This window comes from Saccopteryx bilineata, chromosome 9 (assembly GCF_036850765.1).
Source record: "Saccopteryx bilineata isolate mSacBil1 chromosome 9, mSacBil1_pri_phased_curated, whole genome shotgun sequence".
Taxonomy (NCBI): Eukaryota; Metazoa; Chordata; class Mammalia; order Chiroptera; family Emballonuridae; genus Saccopteryx; species Saccopteryx bilineata.
This window is the reverse complement of record NC_089498.1, coordinates 37,873,055-37,897,605: the sequence shown is the minus strand read 5'-3', so window position 1 is coordinate 37,897,605 and position 24,551 is coordinate 37,873,055. Positions and strand designations below refer to the sequence as shown.

Here is a 24,551-nt window from a genome sequence, read left to right as displayed (position 1 = left end):
GGCGACGCCCAGGATGGGCAGAGCATCGCCCCCTGGTGGGCAGAGCGTCGCCCCCTGGTGGGCGTGCCGGGTGGATCCCGGTCGGGCGCATGCGGGAGTCTGTCTGACTGTCTCTCCCTGTTTCCAGCTTCAGAAAAATGCAAAAAAAAAAAAAAAAAAAAAAAAAAAAAAAAAAAAAAAAATTAAAAAAAAACACCCAGTAAGCTTTTTGGTAGAAATTGACATGTTGATCCTAAAAATCATATGAAAATGCAAAGAACCTAGAATAATTAAATAATTTTGCAAAAGAACAAAGTTGAGCCCTGGCCAGTTAGCTCAGTTGGTTAGAGCACTGTCCCAAAACACCAAGGTTGCAGGTTCAGTCCCCAGTCGGTATATATGGGAAGCCATATATACCAATGAATGCACAACTAATTGGAACAACAAATGAATGCTTCCCCTCCTCCCTTTCACTCTAAAATCAATAAATTAAAAAAATTTTTTTTAATAGAACAAAGCTGGAGGACTTATGCTATCTCATTTTAAAACAATATATATAAAGCCACAGTAATCAGGACAATGTGGTATTGGCATAATGGAACTGAATAGAATCCAGAAGTAAATCCTCACATTTGTGGTCAACTGATTTTGACAAAGGTGACGAGACAATTCCAGGGGGAAAAGACATCTCAATTTTTGAATGGTCAAAAGATATTTTCAGTCTTTCAGACAAATGATGCTGAAGCAATTGGACATTTCAGTGTATGTCAATGTCCCCATGCCCATCCCCAGCATCAGTGATTACTAGGAGGACTCACAGGACTCAGAACATAGTTGTACTCCTGGCTCTGATTTATTATAGCAAAAGGACACAGCAAAGTCAGCCAAGGGGAGGATGCGCGGGGTGAGGTCTGGAGAAAGCCAGGCACAGGCCACTGAAACCCCTCTCGCAGGGGAGTCACACAGAATGGCTAAATTCCTCCAGCCAGGGGTTATGACTATATGTGTAAAATACTATCTACCAAGGAAGCTCAGAGACATAGCATCCAGGGTTTTTACTAGGGGCTAGTCAGGTGGGCACCTCTGCTTAGCATATTCTAAAATTTCAGACTTCCAGAAGGAAAGCAGATGTTCAGCATAAACCACATTATTTGTACAAACAGTTTAGGTACAATGAGACCCTCTTATCAGTTCTAGGAATAGTGAGAAGTCTCCTGAAGTCTATGTTTCCAGACACCAGCCAGGGCCAACCCTGCAAGCAAGCCTTTCTAGGACAACTATCTCGGGCTTGCCATGGTAACTCTTTTCTGTACAATAGGCAAAAGATAAACCTCAATCTAAGTCTCTTATCATACACAAATATATTTAATCAAAATGAGTCAGAGATTTCAATATAAGAGCTAAAGCTATAAAACGTCTAGAAGAAAATATGGGGAAAATCTTTATGACCTTGGAATGAGCAAAGTATTCTTAACTACATACCGAAAGCACAACCCACAAAAAATAAATTGATAAATTGGACTCTGTTGAATTTTAAAACTTCTGTGCTTCAGAAGACAACATAAAAAGAAACAGCCTGTGGTTGCACAGTGGGTAGAGTGTCCAGTGGGGGTGCCACGGATAGAGGATCCCAGGTTCGAAACCCCAAGGCTGCTAGCTTGAGTGTGTGATCATCAACATGATACATGGTTGCTGGCTTGAGCCCAAAGGTCGCTGGCTTGAGCAAGGGGCCACTGGCTCAGCTGGAACCTCCCAGTCAAGGCATGTATGAGAAGCAATCAATGAAGAACTAAAGTGCCACAACTATGAGTTGATGCTTCTCATCTCTCTCCCTTCCTGTCTGTCTGTCTCTTGCTAAAAAAATAAAATAAAATAAAATAAATATAGTTTCTCTATTAAAAAATAAAATGAAAAAAGAAAGAAAAGTGAAGCCATGACTGGGAGAAAATATTTGCAAATTACCTATCTGATAAAGAATTTGTATCTAGAATACATACAGTTCTGTTCATTAAACTAAAAAAAGACATCTCAATTTTTGAATGGTCAAAAGATATTTACTAAAACAATGTATGAAGGGCCAATAAGCATATGAATTGATGCGTAATATCCATTAGTCAATAGGGAAATGCCATTGAAAGTATACTGAGATACTGACACACACTCCCCCCCCCCCCCGAGACTGTAGCATAAAAAGACAAATAACAAGTGTTAGTAAGGATGTGGAGAAACCAGAACCCTATACACTGATGAATTTAAATGGCACAGCCTCCTTGGAAAACAGTTGAGTAGTTTCCAAAATGTTAAAACATAAACTTACCATCTAACAGAATAATTCCACTCCTAGGAATCTATATAAGAGAAATGAAAGTATACATCCAAACAAAGATATGTATGTCAATGTTTAGAGCAGCATTATTCATAATAGCCCCAAAGTGGAAACAATCCAGATATCCATTAACTGGCAAATAGATATACAAAATGTGGTTCATCCACAGACTGAAAATGTTAAGCAACACAAAGGCAAGAACTTTACCCAAGTTTTTCAGTAGGGGTTTTGACATAGACCTGAAGACCTTACAAGTGCTCCCTCACTTTACAGATTAGAAATCACTGCAAAAGTATCAGTAAAAACCAAGTGCAGAGCCATGCCTTGCTGCACACATTTCCATGAATCATCCAGGCAGGCCCTCGAGTTACCCCTCAGACCAAGTACTAGAGTTTATCCTCATTTCATGGATGAGGACATCTGAGGTTCATCAGCCAAGAGCTCCAGTCAGAGGGTCCCTGACCAGCCCCCCACTCAGTGATGAAAATCTAGCCACCTGTCATCAGCTTGCTTTGCTCACCACCTGTTCACCTTTCCTCTAGAGAGCAAAATACTAACAGTTTCCCTACGGTCTGTTCTCCCACTGGGGTGGCTCCTCCACCTTGCTAAATATCTGGACCCACCCGTTTCCCTACATGATGTATTTTTATTTTTATAATTTTTAAAGTTTTATTTTTTTTAGAGAGAGAGAGACAGGAAGGGAGAGAGATGAGGAGCATCAACTTGTAGTTGCGTCACTGTAGTTGTTCATTGATTGCTTCTCATATGTGCCTTGAGTAGGGGGCTCCAGCTGAGTCAGTGACCCCTTGCTCATGCCAGCAACCTTGGCCTCAGGCCAGTGTCCATGGGTTCATATCTGTGATCCCATACTAGAGACAGTGACTCTGTACTCAAGCTGGTGAGCCGGTGCTAAAGCCGGTGACCTCGGGGTTTCAAACCTGGGACCTCAGCGTCCCAGATCAATGCTCTCTTCACTGCACCACCACCAATCAGACTCATTGGTTGATTCTTGTATGTACCCTGACTGGGGATCAAACTCACAACCTTGGCATATCTGAATAACACTCTAACGAACTGAGCTACCTGGCCAAAGCACATCCTTTTCTTCATACTGCCTTCCAGGAAGCTCAGAGATAAGCCATGGCCCACGTCTAATAAAGTATATAGGACCTTGTAACATGTATTAGCCTTATTTCTAGCCAAATCTCTCTTTTATTCTTCTTCCTTCTGCCCCCATATCCTCATTCATTTGCTTTAATCTTACATACTGTATGAGTATGTTAAGGTACGTCAAATCCATTTTGTTGTTTCACTTTTTTTTTTTCAAATCCATTTTGGAATGAGGCAAGATAAATAAGTATGACTCTTACATGACAAGACCTTTGCTTTCTATTTCTTTATATTTCTCCTGGAACCTGTCACAGTCTTTTCCACATGGTAGAGGCTCAATAGTTTCAGTTGATGAAGAACAAATGGCAGAATAAAGACCACTCTAGAAGAAAGTGGGGGTACGGGAGGGATGGAGGGGGTGCTGACTGGTTCTCGGCAGCAGAGTGGGTCTAACTAAGTCTCTAAGACCCCTGTTCAAATACCTGGAGAGCCTCCAAATTACCATAATCTTTTCCACCTCTAAATATTGATTTGCCACATCTCCTCCCTCTCAATTTGGCACCAAATTGGAGATTTAGGGTTTTCATTAAACCAATAAACTGCTTTTTGGATGTAGACTTCTTTGTGTGAGCCACTCTAGAAAGGGTTGGTGGCCTGGCAAGGTTTGGTTGCCACAACGCTGACCTTTGGGTACATTGATGATTCAGAAATCAACTAGAATTTGAGCTGTTTCTAGTACAGGTAATGATTTTTCATTGATTCACTGGTGGAAAGGGGCTTTTTGATAAGGTACACCGATTCAATATGGTGCACATCCCCAGCTCCCTGTGCCCAGCTTGGGGCAACAGTCAAGAATGAAATCTGCTGGCTCAAACTAGGAATTAAGACCAGAGCCATGGTCTCCTCAGTACTGATGCCTGCCCCAGGGTGCCTTTCCAGCTAAAACTGAATGGCTTCTATGGGCCTTCTTGGAAGAACATGGCTTTTCTGTGGGGGTGCACCTCCTCTGAGGCTCTGGGGTCTGGTCACTGATGTTACAGCCAAAAGGCACTGAGGCTGACGGGGATGAGGCGGCAGGTGTTTCGGCCCTTTCCTGCCCAGAGTCTCCACAGCCTCTACCAATGGAAGGCCCACTCCCTTGGGTTTTTCATAAAGAACACGCACATACTACAGAAGTCCAGAATTTGAAAGTGTGCCACTTACTTTGCCTGAGCGATCAACCCACCAAATGTGAACAAGAGAAGGAAAGCCACATCCAATTATTTCCTGAGGCTACTGGCCACATCAACCACATTTTCCCACAATTTGGAGCTTCTGAGCCCTTTTTTCTTTTTTTTTAAATTTTTAAAATTTATTTCTTTATTTTAGCCTGACCAGCTGGTGGCACAGTGGATAGAGCGTCGGACTGGGATGCCGAGGACCCAGGTTCGAGACCCCGAGGTCACCAGCTTGAGTGCGGGCTCATCTGGTTTGAGCAAAAGCTCATCAGCTTGGACCCAAGGTCGCTGGTTCGAGCAAGGGGTTACTTGGTCTGCTGAAGGCCCACGGTCAAGGCACATATGAGAAAGCAATCAATGAACAACTAAGGTGTTGCAACAAAAAACTGATGATTGATGCTTCTCATCTCTCTCTGTTCCTGTCTGTCTGTCCTTATCTATCCCTCTCTCTGACTCTCTCTCTGTCTCTGTAACAACAACAAAAAAGAAGTTTCATTTATTGATTTTAGAGAGAGGAGAGGAAGATAGAGAAAGAAAAAGGTTTCATGTATTGATTTTAGAGAGAGGAGAGGAAGATAGAGAAAGGATGGGGTGGGGGAAGGAACGGAAAACATCACCTAGCTTTTGACCGGCAAGCTCAGGGTCTTGAAGCTCAGTGTTCCAGGTCTACGCTTTATCCACTGCGCCACCACAGGTCAGGCCCTGAGGCCTTTTCCACCAGAAGGAGCCTCTATGTGATAACGGCTTCTTTTTTCTCAAGTCCAAAATTTTTTTAACATCCTCATGTTTCATCTTTAAAAATGCATGTGAGTTTTGCATTCTGATCCATATATCTCCATTTGTTTTAGTGTCATTTCCCCCCAAGTCTTTTAGTGAAATTGTCCCTCCAAGAATAGGCACTACAAGCTTGCACCAGCTTCAGAGGCCTTACTGGAGCAGCTTGGCCTTAATCCACCTGAACCCAAATCCTGCTCTGCCAGGAATTCAGGGGGGCTGGAGCAAGTGCTGCCTGGTGCCCTCATGTGGGCACTCAGCTAAGGCAGCAGATCAGCCCACAGCTCATCTCTCAGTGCAGGAAGGCAGGCCTCAGAGTTGGAGCTGGCCCTAACGGCCATGGGGAGCTTGCACCCCCTACTACACAGATATGCTCCTGTCCCCTCAGAACAGTGTAAGCAGTCATTAACCTCACGTCACTCCCGTTGCAGCCAAAGCCACCTCAGTTTACCCTTGGCCCAGAACTGCATGACCTTGCGTCTGGAGGTCACAAACTAGAGATCTGTGGGACTTGTTCACTTGGCTCATCAGGGTGTTATCCTCCCACAATTATCAATTCAACTATTAGAGGATTTAAAAAAAAAAAAAGTCCTGCCCTGGCCGGTTGGCTCAGCGGTAGAGCATCGGCCTAGCGTGCGGAGGACCTGGGTTCGATTCCCGGCCAGGGCACACAGGAGAAGCGCCCATTTGCTTCTCCACTCCTCCGCCGCGCTTTCCTCTCTGTCTCTCTCTTCCCCTCCCGCAGCCAAGGCTCCATTGGAGCAGAGATGGCCCGGGCGCTGGGCATGGCTCTGTGGCCTCTGCCTCAGGTGCTAGAGTGGCTCTGGTCGCAATATGGCGACGCCCAGGATGGGCAGAGCATCGCCCCCTGGGGGGCAGAGCACCGCCCCTGGTGGGCGTGCCGGGTGGATCCCGGTCGGGCGCATGCGGGAGTCTGTCTGACTGTCTCTCCCTGTTTCCAGCTTCAGAAAAATGAAAAAAAAAAAAAAAAAAAAAAAAAAAAAAAAAGTCCTATCTCTAGCTTCTCCTGAAAAAGAAAAAAAATCTGAAGATCTGACAACTCTGACCCTGCCCTCCATATAGGGCAAATTGCAGCCGCTCCATCCAAAGAGCGCATATGTTTTGCACTTCGCCATAGTCCCTACCACTCCCTATTGTCTCACAGGACCAGTCCCAGCCTTTCACTCTTTTCCATGCCATGAGGCTCCTGAGTGGCCCACCCCTACTGTAATAGCTACCAGTATGAGAAGGGGACATGAAGCCCAAAGAGGTTAAATGACTTACCCTTGTTCAAAGAACCAGTTAAGCCTGACCTGTGGTGGTGCAGTGGATAAAGCATTGATCTGGAATGCTGAGGTCGCCAGTTTGAAACCCTTGGGCTTGCTCAGTCAAGGCACATATGAGAAGCAACTACTATGAGTTGTTCCCCACTCCTTCCCCCCACCCTCTCCTCTTTCTAAAATCAATAAATAAAATTTTAAAAAAAGAAAAGAACCAGTTAAATAAAATTGAACTATATGGCAACTTGCTTTAAATTTTACAAAGACCACCTAACGACCTGGAAGGCTGAGGTCGCTGGTTTGAAACTCCAGGCTTGCCCAGTCAGGGTGCGTATGAGAGGTGACCGCTGTGAGTTGATGTTTCCCGCTCCTCCTCTCTCATTTCCTCTTTCTCCTCTTTTCTCTCTCTAACATCAATAAGTGAAATCTTTAAAAAAAAATTTTCACAAAGACCATCTCGGTTTTAGAGAAACATCATCACATTTCTACCCCAGCTTTTTTCAAGGGAGAAAGGGGAACTGGGAAAAGAGAGAGAATATTGTCCCTGCTTAGCCTGAAAAAGTACATTTAAAATATCCCAGCCCCCCCCCCCAATAATAATAATCCCAGCCCTGAGTACTCAGTTGGTTAGAGCGTTATCCTGATATGCTAAGGTTGTGGGTTTGATCTCCAGTGAGGGCACATAACAAGAATTAACGAATGAATGCATAAATGGGTGACACAGCAGGTCATTGTTTCTCTCCATCTCTCTCAAATCAATCAATCAATAAAATTTAAAAGCAAAACAAAATAAAGTACCTGATATCTTCCTAATCAAACTGCAGGAAGCTAGCTCATGGACTCTCAGCTGATACAGATCGCAGATGACCTGGAAGGGGTATAACACCTGGTTCCTTATAGTGCCTGCCTAGCCTCGAAGCCCCCGTGCCAATGCAGGGAAAAACCTGGACCCTTGCATTTCTGCATTTGGGGAGACATTTTCCCAAATGCCCTTTCCTCAAACATATTCCAACTGCTTTACCTTCATCCGGGGGAGGTAACAGGACAGGGGGGAACCTGCAAGCAGACAAACGCACAGACAGAACAGCTGGGCCCAATTTATAACCGAAACTGCCCTTTGCCAGCAGGAAGGGCCACCTAATCGGCCGCCCAGGTACACTCACTCACGGGACAGAGCTGGGCTTGGCTAAATGCCCTATTTGTTTTGGGGGAACCATTGCTGCTGGTTGAGTCAGTTTAATAAATACCTTCAGGGTTTCCTTTGACCACATTCTCCAGAGAGGGGCACTTTGAACCTTTAGGTCACTGCGAGAATCATTAACAACATTAACAACACCACTCCACCCCCACCCCGGCCAGTTCAACAACTGTCACTTGACAAAGAGTTTGAGTCGCTGGGCCTCAGAGAGGCTGTTGCTGGTGTTGTTAACAGAGCAAGACAAACAAAACCACCCTTGTTCCCCCCTTAGAAACACCAAGTCCCCTGGTCAGAGAGACACCCTCTGTCTCTGAGGCTGCAGCCACCCTGTGTCAACATCTGTCATATTTCCTTTTCATCAGCATCCTCGAAACACTGCCTCCTGACATGACGGGATTCGTTTACTTGGGTATCAAGGTCCCACCACAAGAAACTAAGCATCAAGAAGCAGAGTCTCACTTGAATTGCTTGCACCCTTATTCTTGCACTTCGAATACTGCTTGCAGCTTAGTAGGTGCTCAACAAATCCACGTGTCGGGTGAATGAACGGGCAAGTCAATTGTAGCCCGCTTCTAAGGAAGCTACAAAGTCAAGGCTGTTCACTTGTCCCCTTGGCCACAGAACTGGCCTGTCAAAGTGTCAACTAGAGCCTATAGCCACAACATACCAGGGACCACGCCTACGACCCCCAGCACAGCAAACCCAGCACATGGCAGGCCCTGGCCACCTGTAGTCCACAGTGGTGTAGACCTGACAATTCCCAGACTTCTCTGGAGACAGGGATGCCATCAGACATTTTATTTTTTAATTAAAAAAAAATTTTTTTAAAGACTTTATTCATTTTAGGAGAGAGAGATAGATAGAGAGAGAGAGAGAGAGAGAGAGAGAGAGAAGTGGGAGAGAAACAGGAAGCATCAACTCCCATATATGCCTTGACCAGGCAAGCCCAGGGTTTCGAACCAGCAACCTCAGCGTTCCAGGTTGATGCCTTATTTATCCACTGTGCCACCAGACATTTTAAAAGGTAAAATGTTACAATATTTTCCCAGTCTCCTCCAGTAATACTCTCCCTTACACCCTGTCACCAAAGTAGTTGGAGAAGAGGTTCCCAGGCATTGGCCACCCCAGGACTGTGTCCTTTGCTAGTCCATTGTTACAAAACCAACACAGACACAGCGCTATCTTTCCTGACCCAGTGGTAGCTTCACGGAGTGCTTATATTATTATTCTGGGCCTCTGCAGTATTGCATAATAAAAATGAATGGAAGTAATTCATGAACTTTGTAAAAGAACATTCAAACACTGAAGGGAGTAAAATGAAAAAGAGAATCACCTCCATTCCCAATCATGGTCTTGCTCCCAAGAGCCGACTCTAGCCACAGCTTTTTTTTTCTTATTCCTTTTGGAAACGGTCTGTGCATATACAAAAGCTCATTTACAAATCCTTTAAAATAAATGCAAGGCAGCCTGACCAGGTGGTGGCGCAGTGGATAGAGCATCAACCTGCGATACTGAGGACCCAGGTTCAAAACCCCAAGGTTACCAGCTTGAGCATGGGCATCAGTTTGAGTGTGTGGTCATGGGTTTAAGTATGGTATCATAGATACGACCCCATGGACACTTACTTACGTCTAAGTTTGCTGGCTTGAGCAAGGGGTCACTGGCTCTGCTGGAGTCCCCTGGTCAAGGCACATATGAGAAAGCAATCAATGAACAACTAAGGTACTGCAACTATTAGTTTATGCTTCTCATTTCTCTCCCTTCCTGTCTGTCCCTGTCTATTGCTCTCTCTAGCTCTAAAAAAATAGAAAAATAAACACAAGACATGCTGTCCTGAGCCTTCCTGTCACCCCATTTAATATCTTAGAGATCTTTCCTAAGGTGCAAATACAGGTTGATTCAAAAAATAAATTTAGCCCAAGTTCATGGTCAGAGAGCCTCCTCCTGTTTATTGAGTGCTCAGGTGAGTGACTGCCATGTGGAGGAGTTGATCCTGCAAATCGTACATATCAAAGTACTGTGGTTCCTTTCTAAACACCCAGTTTGGTGTATTTGTTTTTCCCAACAACCTCTGAGCCACCTGGGCTCCCTAAGGCACCAACAGTGAAGCTGATCCATTGGGAACACCCTTAAGCCATATCCTGCCAGGTTTCCGGGTACCCTGCCAAGTTTCTAGGTTCCTATAAGCATTCCATATCTTGCTGAGGCGCCAGGGGGCATCTGCTTCACTCCTCAGAACTGCAGGCATGGTGGCTGCCTCAGCTACCCAGTGCAGAAGGCAACGTGGGGCTAGCATGCGGCACCCTAGAATTCTGAAGGAAGTTCAGAAGAGGAAGCCAGCACATGGTCTTGCATTGCACTGAAGGGTGTGGGGAGGGATTATAGCTGCCAGTGACACAGGTAAGGCTTCACTGAGTTCTATGCTTGATAAGCAGCTAGCAGCTATTTTACTACCAGAACATAATAATGAGTGTCCCGGGAGTTGTGGCTGGATAGGTCTGTTGGTTAGAGCACTAGCCCGAAGCACAGAGGTTGCAGGTTCAATCCTCGGTCAGGGCATATGCAGGAATAGTTTGATATTTCTGTCTCTCTCTCTCTCCCCCTCTTCTTCTCTTGCTAAAATCAATTTTAAAAAAAAGAGTACCCCAGAAGTCTGGGGCTCTATTGGGCCCCTCTCATTAGAGGGATGGACACTGGGAATGGAAATGCTCCCATTGTCTCCTTTCTGTCTTCCTTTTCTTTATACATTCAACACACACCAAGCAGTGATTCTAGACCAGGCACAGTGCTGGGCAGTAGAGAAGTAAACAAGTCGCACAGGAAGCAGGGAAAAGAAAACACAAACACGATAACCAGATATCCTCTAGTGTCTCTGTACCCCTAAACACATGGACAGGCTAAATACTTGTGTTTAACATAACCAAACTGTGGCCTAGAAAGGCCTGTTCTAGGTGCCAGGAATGAAGAGGAAACCCAAAGCTAGAACTGAGAGTTGGAGAGAAAGCTGGGCAGGCCTAGGAGTTTAGGGAACAGATGGAAGGCCTCAGGGGAGGCCGTGGAGCCAGCAGATACCTACTTCAGAAGGTTTTCTGCTCCTGTCCTCATCCGCACAGCTTTCAGGATCTGCTGGTTCAAGGCAGCCCTCTGATTTTGCAGTTTGCTCCGGCCAGTTTGTGCGAGGGGATTGCAACCCTAAGGGAAAAGAAGAGATGCTCCATCAGAGGTCAGTCACTCTAGAATTGATGACAACATTTAATATGACAGAAAAGGATTTGAAAATTAAACTTTTCTGAAAATAAAAGTAACAATATGGGCCCTGGTTGGATAGCTTGGTTGGTTGGAGCATCGTCCCAAAGTGCAGAGGTTGCCGGTTTGATCCCCAGTCAGGGCACATACAGGAACAGATCGATGTTCCTGTCTCTATCTTTCTCTCCCTTCCTCTCTCTCTAAAATCAATACCTGAAAAAGAAATTTTTTTTAAACTGATAACATGGAAAGTACCGTATGTAAAATACTGGACAGTGTAAAAAGGAAAATAAGTCACCTATAATAACACAACTCCAAAAGAGCCTCTGTAAATTGGTTTCTTTCCTTCCATGTCTTTTTTTTTTTTGCATTTTTCTGAAGCTGGAAATGGGGAGGCAGTCAGACAGACTCCCGCATGCGCCTGACCGGGATCCACCCAGCACGCCCACCAGGGGGCGATGCTCTGCCCATCTGGGGCATTGCTCTGTTGTGACCAGAGCCATTCTAGCGCCTGAGGCAGAGGCCACAGAGCCATCCTCAGCGCCCGGGCAAACTTTGCTCCAATGGAGCCTTGGCTGCGGGAGGGGAAGAGAGAGACAGAGAGGAAGGAGTGGGGGAGGGGTGGAGAAGCAGTTGGGCGCTTCTCCTGTGTGCCCTGGCCAGGAATCGAACCCCGGACTCCCGCACGCCAGGCCGACGCTCTACCACTGAGCTAACCGGCCAGGGCCTCCTTCCATGTCTTTTATGTACCTTTCATTATTTTCCATATTAGTGGCTGTGTCAGGAGTGCCCAAGATCAGCCCCATGTTTAGAGATTCGCTAGGACTCACAGGATTCAGCATATAGTTGCACCCATAGCTAAGAGTTACGACAGCGGCTTAGTAAGGATGCACAGCTAGATCGAGAAGGAAAAGACAGGGGCAGAGCCTGGAGGAATCATCACACACACTTCCTTGTGCTCTCTCTCCCCTGAGTGGTTACCCAGAGCACACTCTTCTCCTAGCAACATGTATGCAATGTCTTTGCCCTGGTTGGCCCATCTGAAAATCAATGCCCGAGATTTTATTGGGGGCTGATCACAGAGGCACCCTCTACCTAGCACGTACCAACATTTCAGGCTCTCAGAAGGAAGGCAGGTGTTCATTATAAACCACATGGTTTCACCATCAGTCTAGGCACAGTAAGCCAACCTTATCAGTTAGGGGATGGGGGCAAGACTCCAAGAGGCAGGTTCCCACACACCAGCCAGTTAGGGACCAACCTTGCAAGTAGGCCTTCCTAAGAACAGCAGCCTCTGGCCTTTTGCACAGAGTGCACATAAAGGTTACTGTGTTTTCTCACTTCATACTCAATCATGAAAATTTCCTTTATTATGAAATGTTCCTGAAAGCAATGATTTTAATAATTGTATAATATTGCTCCCTTTTAGGATTTACTATTTCCTTATAGTTGGACAGTTAGATTGTTTCCAAGCATATGCTACTATATAATTATTTGATGCATATTTGTTTTATAACCCTCATCTTTTCTTTAAGTATGTATATATTTGCAGGGCAACATAATGGGACCCCTTTAAAGGCCCAATTATTCTCCAGGAAAGAAAAGCACTCCCTCTTCCCTGGCCCCTCTTTTCCTAGCCGTAGGCAATCACTAATCTACCTTCTGTCTGCATATATCTGCTTATTCCAGACATTTCATATCAATACAATCCTGAGGTCATTTTTGTGATGGGCTTCTGTCACTCAGCTTACTCTTTTCTAGGCTCACCCATGTAGCATGTGTCAGTCCTTCATTCATTTTCCTCCTTGGCCAATCCTCCACTGTATGGATACACTGCATTTATTTATCCATTCATCAGTAGATGGACATTTAGGGGTATTTTCACTTTTTGGCTATTGTGAATAGGATTGCTTCTTTGTAACTTTTCAAGTAGATCTGGGCTATATCTGGGAGTAAAACTACTGTGTCACATGGTTAATTCTGTTTAACCATTTGAGGAACTATAAAACTATTTTCCAAAGTGGCTATACTATTTTACCTTCCCCACCAACAGTATTGTGATTACAATTTATCCATATACTCACCAATACTTATTACTACTGTCCATCATTTTTATTATAGCCAACCTATGATGCGTGGTTATCACATTGAGGTTTCGATTTGCATTTCTCTGATGGTTAATGATGAACATCTTCTTGTGTCCTTATTGGCCATTTGTATTTATTTTTGGAGAAGTATCAATTCAGAGTTTTTTGCCCATTTTTAAACTGGGTTATTTGTTTCAACTGATTTGTAGTTTTGACAAGTATTGTTTTTAATTTCTGCCAAGTTGATATGCAAAAATAGGTATCTTTATTTTTCCAATCTGCATTTATTATATTAGTAAGGTGACCAACTTTTTTACAATGAAAAGGAGGACAAAAATAAATTGAAGAAAATAATATTGTAAATAAAAGAAACATTTTATTCATTGCAACAATAATACACTATAATATGATAAATGCATAATAAAAACATTTGTAATATTTTATATTGTAATTATGCTTACATGCCTATTAATTTTTAATAATAATTGTAAAAAAAGTACTCATTTAGATACAAATACATCACATCACACACAATGGATCGACTCTGCAGCGATAGAATACAGACAGTTACAGATTAGTTTTCCAATATCAAAAAGGAGGACATGTAGGAGGACCTTATTATTAGTGAAGGTAAACACTTTCTTTCATATATTATTGATCACTTGAATTTTTTTGTTAGTGAATTATCTGTGTCCTCTGCCCATTATTTCCTGGGATATTTGGATTATAATGTTTCATTCTGAAAAGTTTAAGATCCAAATAAAAGTCTCATTTTAACCTTACGGTATTCTTCCCACCTGGCAGGTAGAAGCCCTGGGATCTAAGTGAGGGCTTTATTCCTTCTTGAAGCTTATCTTGAGATTCTGCCCACTGATGGGGCTGTGGTTACACCCTGGGAGCGGCTGGTGGGCAGTACTGGTGAGAAGACTGCCCTTTCTTTCCAGTTGCGTCATGACCATGACAGCCTCCCACACCTCTGCTCAGGTCACACCTATGGACTCCACCTGAAGGAGGGGGAAGTGCTTTATCTACAGCCCCAACCTTTTCAGGGATCCCCGTATCAGTGGCCTTTGGACCAGCAAGTCAGAAATGAGTTATGTTTCTCCTTCCACAAAGACTTTTCATTCTCCCCTCCTAGCAGGTAACTACCCACCTGTCCCCTGCACAGCCCTCCAATTCCAAATTACACAGAGATTCAGAATCTGAGTTGAAATGATCTTAAAGTTAATCTCTTTTAACTTATTAAATGATTTTTGATTTAAAATAAAAATCAGAAAAACTGTCTTTTTTAAGATATGATTAAAATAACTTTCATAGTAAGCTAATTAAGTAATTTAATATTAAAGGGCTAAAATAATTGCCAGCCTCTTTCCTTTCCACTTCCTAAAATTACTATGAAAGGATAGTTCAATCTGACTCAAAATTACATGGTTCACCAAAGCTGTGTTCCAGCCCTGGCCAGGTAGCTAGGTTGGTTAGAGCATTGTCTCAATATACCAAGGTTGCAGATTTGATCCCTGGTCAGGGCACATACAAGAATCAATAAATGATGCATAAATAAGTGGAACAACAAATCTATGTTTCTCTCTCTCTCTCTCAAAACAAAAACAAAATCTAAAACAAAATACCCCCAATAAATTTTATAAAATAAAATCTCATTAAAAAAAAAAAAGCTGTGTTCCATTTGACAGAGAAGCTTTATAACTATGTAATTCTTTCATGCACATTCCCAGAGCTAAGATAAGCAGCCATTCCAGCTTACGGATAAGAACTTTTTTTGCTCCTATACTTTTACCCAACTTCTGGCTGGCCTGGAATTGCTATACCCTAAACCAGCCCACAGATGTGGGGTCAAGTTTCTAGATAAGAAAGGAATGTTTAGGATTAGATTTGACTGAGTAATTAGACCCAAACGACATTACTTTTCACTGACAAGTAAGAATGCTGGGTCTGTTGGAAACATCAGAAACGCCCATGGGGTTATTGGGTAACTTCCCGGAGCCCTGAGAGGTGAACCTGGGCAAGACGATGAGAAAGACCATCCCTAACCTTCCACCCCTGACATCACCAGTGATTGTCTAGCCGTCCCTGTTCACTGGCCCCTGCCAGAGGTTCTCTGCTGATGGGAACCCACATCCTTGCCCACAACTTAGTTCTTGATTGGTTCACAACAGGATGTAGAGCTGCTCCAAAACTGGTGTTTGGGCCACAGAACAGGGCAGAACCTGCCTGGCCTGAGGATCTGGAGCAAGGAGGGGGCAACTGAATTGTCGTGGCCTCCAAGATCACTGTCTGCCAGGCTTACAGTAATGTGAGCCTTTCCCCAACATGGGGTCTGTCAGTTTCCTTAGCAGACTAAGGTTTGGGCATTTGCATCAGTTTCAGAATGTGGAAAGATGAACCAACAGCCAACACTAAGTGAAACCTCAGTTCCATCACTAGCTGTGGGCATCTCCTATGTGTCAGACAGTGATGCAGACCAGCCTCTCGGATCCCATAACTCTGAGGCTCAGAGGTTAAGCGAGCTACTAAAGGCCACAGAGGCAGTAAGGGTGGGCACAAGACTTGAGCCCGTGCCCTTCTTGGCACTCTATGATGGGTAGCAGAAATGTGTGGGAATGCTCTCCTGCCAATCCCCAGACACCCCTCACTTGCTCCCTGGTTGAGGGCTGCAGAGCACCACTGCACATCCTTTGGGCACCGTGACCTGTGTCCCACTCTTCCCTCCTCACAGCCCGGAATGGTCAGATGTGGTATATCCATACTCCCACACCTCCTTTCCCAGGGGAAGAACATCTGACTCATGCCTGGCCATCTGGTAAAAGGCGAAAGATTTATGCGATCTGAAGAGAAACCAGAGTATGGCCATTTGGAAAATCAAAGGTCCTTGGCTCTGAGATTGGTTCAGGGTGAGCACCTGGTCATAGGACCACCAGAACCCTTCCGGCTTCCCTTTCCCTAGCAGCTGTGCACCTGGGAGGATGTGAGGCTGGAAAGCTGGAGCTACCCCACCACAGCAGGGGAGTGCCTCCTCTCAAATGAAGCCAGGCGAGGGGTGGCAGAGCTGAGGGGCTGAGCCTGGATGGCAACATTTGAGTCCTAGATCAAAGCCACAGCTGGAGTCATTCCTGTGGGCTTCTCAGTTACAGGAGCCAATGCATTCACTTTTTAAACTGAGGCATAATGTACATATAATAAAATACATAGGTTTTAAGTACAGAGTGCATTGAGTTTGAACAAATATATAAACCTGCGTATCCACTACTCCCAACAAAAAATGCAGACCATTTCCATCACCCCCAGGCAACCAATACTCTGGCTTCTGTCACCACAGCACTGCCTGTTCTAGAACTTCACGAAAATGGAATCATACAGTATGTTTTTGTTTGTTTTTTTTTTTTTAGTCTGGCTTATTTTGGTCAATATTTGAGATTCATCCATGTTGTTTCACTTATGAGTGGTTTGTTCCTTTTAAGGTGCCGAGTAGAATTCCATAGCAGGGATGTTTCACCAGCGTTTATCTGCCTAAACCATTTTGGATTAAATTTTTCTGGCACCTGCAACTAAAAACGTTCTAATGTAGAATAAGTTCCCCAAGCGTGAAAACTCTAGTTGTCACATACACGTGTGTGCCCTTAATGTACAGCTAGAATTGGAGAGCAGCACCTAGGTAAGTAAGACCTGGAGGCGCTTGACTTGGAAGGGAGGGATACCTAGCTTACACCTGCAGAGTGGCACTGAAAAGACAGGCCCAGCCACCAGGAAGGCAGGAACAGAAGGAACAGATCAGTCTTTCCTCCCAATTGGGGGCCTGCTCTGGGCACCCCTTGATGCCTGGCACCCCTCCACCTGGAGAACCAGTGCGGTCCTTCTATATACAGCCACAGAAAAAGCTCATACATGTAGATATGTTTCCAGCAAACTGAGGACACAGTGTGAACTTGGGGTTTCTAGGTCAGAAGACCGAGTGAGGGTGAGTGAGGTGACAGTGCAGGGTCTCCTGGCTAGAGACCCTCACATCGGGCATGGGGGAACAGGTGCTTTTTGCTGCTTCTCTAGCACAGATAGTTTCTCTGCCTTTCTCACTCCTTCCTAGTTACATAATCTCTCACTCAAACACCAAACTCTGGAAAAAAGAATTGTTTGTTTATGAGTCAGCCAGAAGCTGTCAACCAGAAAGCACAGAAATAGCATGTAGTACCCTGCAATTCACACATACGTTTCACTTAACTCTTCGCCAGAGACTCAGGGCAGGCTGGATGAACAGAACCCAGTTTTTTCACGTTCATAAAAATCAAAACATAAATCTGGCACTTGTAAAGAGCCCTCCCGCCCCTCCCGGGTCTCCATCAGGGCTGCAAGCCGACGTTCAGCTGCCACCCTCCAGCATCCCAACCCATTCAGCCACAATATGAATCAACACTCAGGCATAACCTTTAACTAGAGGCTCCCTTCGGTCAGTTCTACAAATCTTTATGAACACCTACTGTAGGCCACTCAGTTATTTTTCAACATGCGGAATGAATAACAAAGATTTACAATCATGAGTTTCTATGAATCAAATATATTTCCAGACCCAACTAATGATCTGTTTATTTCATCCAGTAGGATGTAGTCACCAAAAGTTAATATTCCTTATCTGGAAGATGACTGTGTGGGGTGAGGTGGGGTGGGGTGGGGGCTGGTATGTGTGTGATTGTGTACACTTCCATAATCACCTTTCATACAATTTATGTTACTTTTAAAATACAAATAATATTGAAGAAAAAGAAACAACTTCTGAGGTGGTTTTCGATCACCTGCTTTTTACAATCCAATTTGAAACGTGGATTTTCTGAGGGCATATGGCCATAATGAATTCTGTGGGTCTGACCCGAAAGGCTAGCAGGACTTTCATCTCTCCCTGTCCCTGGAGCTACAGGTGGGAGACCTCGCTCCTGCTGGCACCCCTTGCTGCCTGCTGAGGTAGACACTCGGTTCTCTGGCTGCACCTGCAGTTTCACTGTCCTCTGTGGCCACCTCCAATGTAGCCCTTGTCACGAGACTTTGGTATCTGAGCCAAACAAGGAAGTGGTGATCAGCCTAAAGCCAATGCCTCGTCTCATCAGGTGGTGTCTTGGAATCCATCCAACTAGCCCCAGGAAGCAAGGGACATTTACAGTGTTACAGCTCATCACACTGACTCTCCCCTGAGTCACCATGAAAATTCTGTTTCTGCCAGGGGACCCCTCCTGGCCAGGATCCCACAACGGGATAAGGTATTTGTCAGACACACCTCTGGGCTGCCAGTGTGCACCAGTGCAGCCAGGCAGACACTCAGCAAGACCATGATCAGCTTGGGTACATGCAGCCTGGCCTTCAGGACTTGTCTTTGATCATGGTGGGGTCTAGGTTAGGGAGGAGGCAGCATCACACACCTTCGCATCCCTCCTCCTCCCTCCTCTCCCCACCTGGAAAAAGATTAAAGGCTCCAAGGAGATAGGTTCAAATACCTACAGAGACATCATCACTACCCAGTAAAGCCGAAGCTGATGAGCCCCCATGACCTGGGCTCTGTGAATCAGCCCAGCAGAAGGCTTCCCTATAGACGTGTGTATAATGTGAGACTACAGCCCACTAAGATGAATGGTGCAGAGAAGGAACAAGAAGGAACTTCTGCATTGGGGGGGTTAGAGGGGGAATCTCCTTTCTTCTGTGCTGGAGTCTCCAGGAGGCCCAGAGTAAACAGTGACAATAAACCAGGACACCGTGAACCTTGGGGCCCCATCCAGCCTGGAGATTCTGTGAACAAGAAACAACTTCTTCTCCAGCTCTTAAGTAAAAACAATGGAGCTAAATTCATTTCGGGTCATTAGCGTTCCCAGAGGATATAGCGACAGAGATAAGGACCCACAATGCTGCACTTTGTGCAGACTCTCTTCTTCCACACAGTGTAAGATCTTTCATTTAGGCCTTTTCAACAGTCCTGGGGAACAGCTTTCTCTAGTTTTTCTCCAGCTGGTTTCTCTTGGCCAAAAACAGGTTTTCCTTCGGGTTTTGGGACAACAACACCCTGAGATCCCTGGAGATGGGCCCTGCTCTCAGGATGCATTGCGTTAGAAACTTACATTACTCTGCATTAACTATATATAGGCCAGGACACATATTCTTCCAGGACTTTCCTTAGGATGAGCATAACAATCTGTTTAGGAAAAAGAAGCTCCATTTCCACTGGTCATTCTTTTAAGAAAGTAATTTGTAGTACTAATCTTACAGAGCTGTATTTTTATGTAAACATATTCATGTAAAGGAAGAAAAAACAGTGAGAAGCCAGAGAAGAGAGAAACCTATTACGATAGACCAAAAAAAGTGTTGTTTTTTGTTGTTTTGGATTCAGAGATTCCATGCTGTTAGCCAGGACACCAGGGTCTGTACTAGGGGGTGCCCATGCCTGACCTGAGGCCAAGATATGTTCATATCCTTGGCCTCTGTACAGCCAAGTCCTACACAACCGTAAGAAAACCTTGATTTATAAGGGGGCTTCCATCTCTGCCAGTACTGTCTCACATTCAATGACCAGGACAAGTTGGCACAGTGGACATTTAGGAAATGAGTCTTCATTATATGTACAAGTAACACAAAACAGACCTGAAGCTGTGGATATGGATCGTGAAACCCCCACCCCATCTCACTTTCTGCTTTTTAGACTAAAACAAAAAAGCTGATTCCTGTTCAAGCATGGACCAATCTATTGGACAAAGTACCGACTCCAATCACTGCTCAGCACCCCAGGAAATGAGGCTTGTTGTGAACAGAACCCATACTGAATCAGGGTTGAGTATGCCCCAGAACAAGACAGCAGCAGGCTCAGAGCAGTCACTCAATAAATGCTTTTGGCCCTGGCCAAGTAGCTCAGTAGGTTGGAGCATCATCCCAATATGCCAAAGTTGGGGGATCAATCCCTGGTGAAGACACATACAAGTGAGTGTATGAAGGAGTGGAAGAGTGGGTAGGGGTGTCTCTCTCTCCCTTCTTCTCTCTCTCAAACCAATCAATAATAACAATAATAATAATAAAAGTAATAGCCCTGGACGGATGCTCAGTGGATAGAGGTTCATCCTAGAGCAGTGGTTCCCAAACCCCGGGCCACGGACCAATACCGGTCCATGGGCCATTTGGTACCGGTCCGCAGAGAAAGAATAAATAACTTACATTATTTTCGTTTTATTTATATTTAAGTCTGAACGATGTTTTATTTTTTAAAAATGATCAGATTCCCTCTGTTACATCCGTCTAAGACTCACTCTTGACGCTTGTCTTGGTCATGTGATACATTTATCCGTCCCACCCTAAAGGCCAGTCCGTGAAAATATTTTCTGACATTAAACCGGTCTGTGGCCCCAAAAAGGTTGGAGACCACTGTCCTAGAGCACGAAAGTCCATGGTTTGATCTGTGGTCAGAGCACATACGAGAAGCAACCAATGAGTGCACAACTAAATGGAACAAATAAGGGAACAGTGAAGTGATGCTTCTCTCTTATCTAAAATCAATGGATAAACTTAAAAATAATAATAAAATAAATATTTTTGGAATAAATGGAACAAAATGGCATTCTCCACTAGGCCATTACTGCTATGCCAAAATGGCGTTCTCAAGAAAAGAGGAAGGGGAGAAAGGGTAGGATAAAGAGTACAGGATGAAAGAGAAGTTCAACTTTAGTAGAAATTAATTTGGTTCTCTAAGAATGCACAAAATCCCAAAGATCCAAAGCCAAGATAGAGAAAAAATAATAATAATAAAACAAAGCCAAGATGGGGGAGCCTACTTGGGGCAGCTGTATCATGTTCTGACTATACCCACCCAACAATGCAACAGCTATTTCCAATCTTCACTTCCCCATGCACTTCCTAGGACCCCTCCACAGCTTCTCTTCTCTCCATTGAATCTTCAACAAACCCGTCCCATCCAACTTCTTCACCTTCAGCTTTAAAAGGCTCTAGATTTCCTCACTCTAAAACAAACCTGCTTTCTTCTCTCTTCTCTAATCCCATCTCCCGCCAACAACTATCTTCTCTGCTCTTCTTCGCCACAACAATCACAGGGACTTTTGGTCCTAACTCTCTACCCACTTATTCACTAACAACCCCCAAAGGACTAAATCCTAAATACTAAAAGACTAAGTCTTCTGATCTGTCAACCTCACCTCTCCACCAAAGACTCTCTTTCTCAGCTTCCTTGACACTGTGCTACCCTCCTGGCTTGCCTCTCATCTGTCTACGTGTCCCTTAAGTAGAGGTACTATTTCCTCCTATATTAGGTCTTTTTTCACAATATCCTACACTGGTGCCCTCCAGAGCCCCATCTCCAGTCAGGGTGTTCCCAGGGCTTCCAGGTCAATGGAGTGAGCTTCCCACTGGGACTACCACCAAGGCCTCAAGTTCACCTGTCTCCTGGGTCCCCCATGTCAGTGAGGCATTTGACCATCCAATCAAACACCTAAAAAGACATTTTGGATGTCAATCCCATTTATTAGTCTTTCCCTTCCCTTCCTTTCCCTTCCCTCCCTTCCTTTCCTTTCCTTTCCTTTCCCTATTCTCTTCTTTTCACTTCCCTTCCATTCCCTTCCTTTTCCTTCCTTTCTCTTCCCTTCTGACACTACTGTTGCTCAGGCCCTCATCATTTCAACCTCCTCACTGGGATCACTGCCTCCAGTCTGATTTAGGAGTGCAAGCAGGTGGGAGGCATGGGTGGTGAAGCTGTGTTTACACAGCACTTTAGATAACTGACTGAAAAGTCATCAGTAATCCATATTAGAGTAGGGAGGGCAGAGACAATGGAGGTCACAGAGGGCTAACCCTCAGGCCCCCAACTCTACTCCTTCCTGACTGACTCTACATTGCCACCGCTCTATCCCCCATCAACCAAAAACTCAGCTGTCAAAGTGGTTTTTCTGTGACGGGATCTCACATGTCTGCTACTGCATTAAACACTTTGATGGATCCCCAGCTCTCCTGCCATCGATCCAGGAAGGACGACCCTGAAGAGCCAAGTTCCCACTTACACCTCCACACCCCAGAGGCTTCCCTCACAAGCGTTCACAGTTCCATGCCCTTGCTCACACTGCTTCCTCTACCTGATATGCTCTTCCTCCCCTTCTTCCCCCTTCTCTACCTTTCATTCAAGGAACATTTGTTTTGGGTCAAACTAGCTCCTATCACAGATCAGGAAGTGTTCAGTGTTAGCACCTTTTATTAACCTCATAGAAAGAATATTCTTTGGACTGGTATGATGTAGCACAATGATCATTGCAAGGTCTCCTTTTCAAGAGATGTTTCTGATTGTAAACCAGTGGCTCATCTTATTTTGCACCCATGATTCTCTTGTCCACCACCATAGAAACTGCTTCTAAAAAACATCCAACTCGGCATTCATTCACGGCTCCCTGGCCAACTGTTCTTCCAAGGCACATCCTCCCCCCGGAAAGCCTGTTGTGGAAGACGTGGGAACATAACTGTGACAGGTATTCTCCATCTCTTCTGCCCCTCCCTCAGTTATTTTCCCCAGATGATGCTGTAGGTCCAGGTCTCCACCTGTTCAGAGAAACAGTTCAGGGAGGAAATGAAGTCCCAGAAAAAGGCAGCAACTTGCTGGAGGCTACAGAGCAATTTTGTGGGGGTGGCAGTCAGGCTCTGGGGCCCCAGGACTGAAAACTAGCGATTCCCAGGCCTTGCCTCCTGCAATTCCATGGCTTGTGATCCTCTGTCCCAAATGCCACACATAATTAGAAGTTATAATCCTGTAATTCCATGATGACATCTTTGAACTTAAATATACCTTAAAACTACTATTTTTTTAAACGCTAAAAGCAATTCACTTAAAAAAAAATTATTTTTCCACTCTGTCCTCACCTGTTTCCAGATTCCCCTTCAGTCCTGCCCATCCCCACTACTCCTCACCAGAGAGTAAAAGCCTCATAAGGAAGGAGGAAAATGCCAAGTCCATTTAACACGGGATCATTAGGCTTTGAACAATCATGAATTGATTGTTCTATGGGAAACAGTTTCACTTCCCTGTTTATAATTACGCACTCTACCTTCGGTCATATATCTTACAAAAAAAACCCCAACAATCTCTCAACCCACCCAAACCTGGCCAAGCTCCAAAGCCTATTTTTAGACTGGCAGGGACCTGAGAATCCGAAAGGTGGAAAGTGTCCCTGCCTCCAGGCTCAAAAGCATCTTTGTAGCCCAGGCCTTGCCACCTGCGGGCATCCTGTGTCCCCGCTCCACAGGCTGGGGTCATTTGTGAGGGACTGGGCTGAGGAATGTTTTCTGTAGGGCAGGAGACCTGCGTGTGTGCCGAGGGTCGCCTGGACATGACACGTTCCTGAGAAGCCCGCACTTGCCCCGGGTTTCTCCAACAATCAAATGAATCCTGTTTGCCGCGCTCACGGCCTCCCAACGACTTGGGGTAGAGGAGGTGGCGACGCCCGACGTCACCTCCCACCAGCAGCTCTCTCCTGCCCTCTAAAAAGTCAAAGAAACGGGTCCTGGAAGCATTCACGAGGCAAAATAAGGTCCGCCAACCCGCCTGGGGTGGTCCTTCTACCTTCACCCGTACCCCGGGCAGGTGCTCAGGTCTCAATGAGGCGCGAAGAGGAGGAACGCGTCCCTTCCCCAGGTTCACCCTCCCGGCCCCATTCTCCACCCGCACCTGCGCGGGACGGCCCCAGGCGACCCTCCCCCCTCCCAGGCTCGGGAGCCACCTGCTCTCGGCGGGGTCCACCGCCGCCCCACCCCTCTTCAACTGGAGACCCCCCACCCCCACCCCAACACCCACCCCACGCCGGCGCGCTTCTTCCCACTCGGGCCTGGTCTACCCCGCCCTGCGCTCCCGCAGCCCCCTCCACAGTCTCGGGGAAAGAAGGTTTGTCTGCACAGATCGCCGCCCTCCAGAAGCCACCAACCTTCCGAAAGTAACCGTCGTCCTTCTTCTCCAGCGGCTGGGGGGCCGCGGGCAGCAGAGCGTCAGTCATGCTGGCAGCGCGGGCACGGAGAGCCGACTGAGGCTCAGTAGCAGCTCCGGCCCCAGTGGGCGCCCGGACCCGCCCCGTCCTGCGCGCCCCGCCCGCGGCCCAGCAGCGAGCCCCGCAGACCCGGCCGGCCCGCCGAGGCCACGCCCCCACCCCCGCCCCGGCTCCTGATTGGCGGGTTGGAACCGGCGCCCCAGGCAGGAGCCCGGCCGCGCGGGGAGCTGGGACCCCCCGGCGCTTCGCTCGCCCTCTCTACGCCTCGGGGACCTGACCTGGGTGTCGTGGCAATCGCAGTCCGGTGATTCGGGGGCCGTTTGGGGTC

The 24,551-nt window shown here is 45.8% G+C and overlaps 1 protein-coding gene across 1 annotated transcript in view; it reads right to left on the bottom strand.

Annotated features, from left to right (window-relative positions):
• Positions 1 to 24,342, bottom strand: part of RHPN2 (rhophilin Rho GTPase binding protein 2) — a 59,831-nt gene extending 35,489 nt beyond the window's left edge. Inside the window, exons 1-2 of the mRNA XM_066242724.1 lie at positions 24,164 to 24,342; positions 10,961 to 11,076 (exon numbers count right to left, since the gene is read on the bottom strand). Of these exons, the coding sequence (XP_066098821.1) occupies positions 10,961 to 11,076; positions 24,164 to 24,232 (185 nt within the window). The 5' untranslated portion in view covers positions 24,233 to 24,342. The remainder of the gene's footprint in view (positions 1 to 10,960; positions 11,077 to 24,163) is intronic.
• Between the last annotated feature and the right edge of the window lie 209 nt (positions 24,343 to 24,551).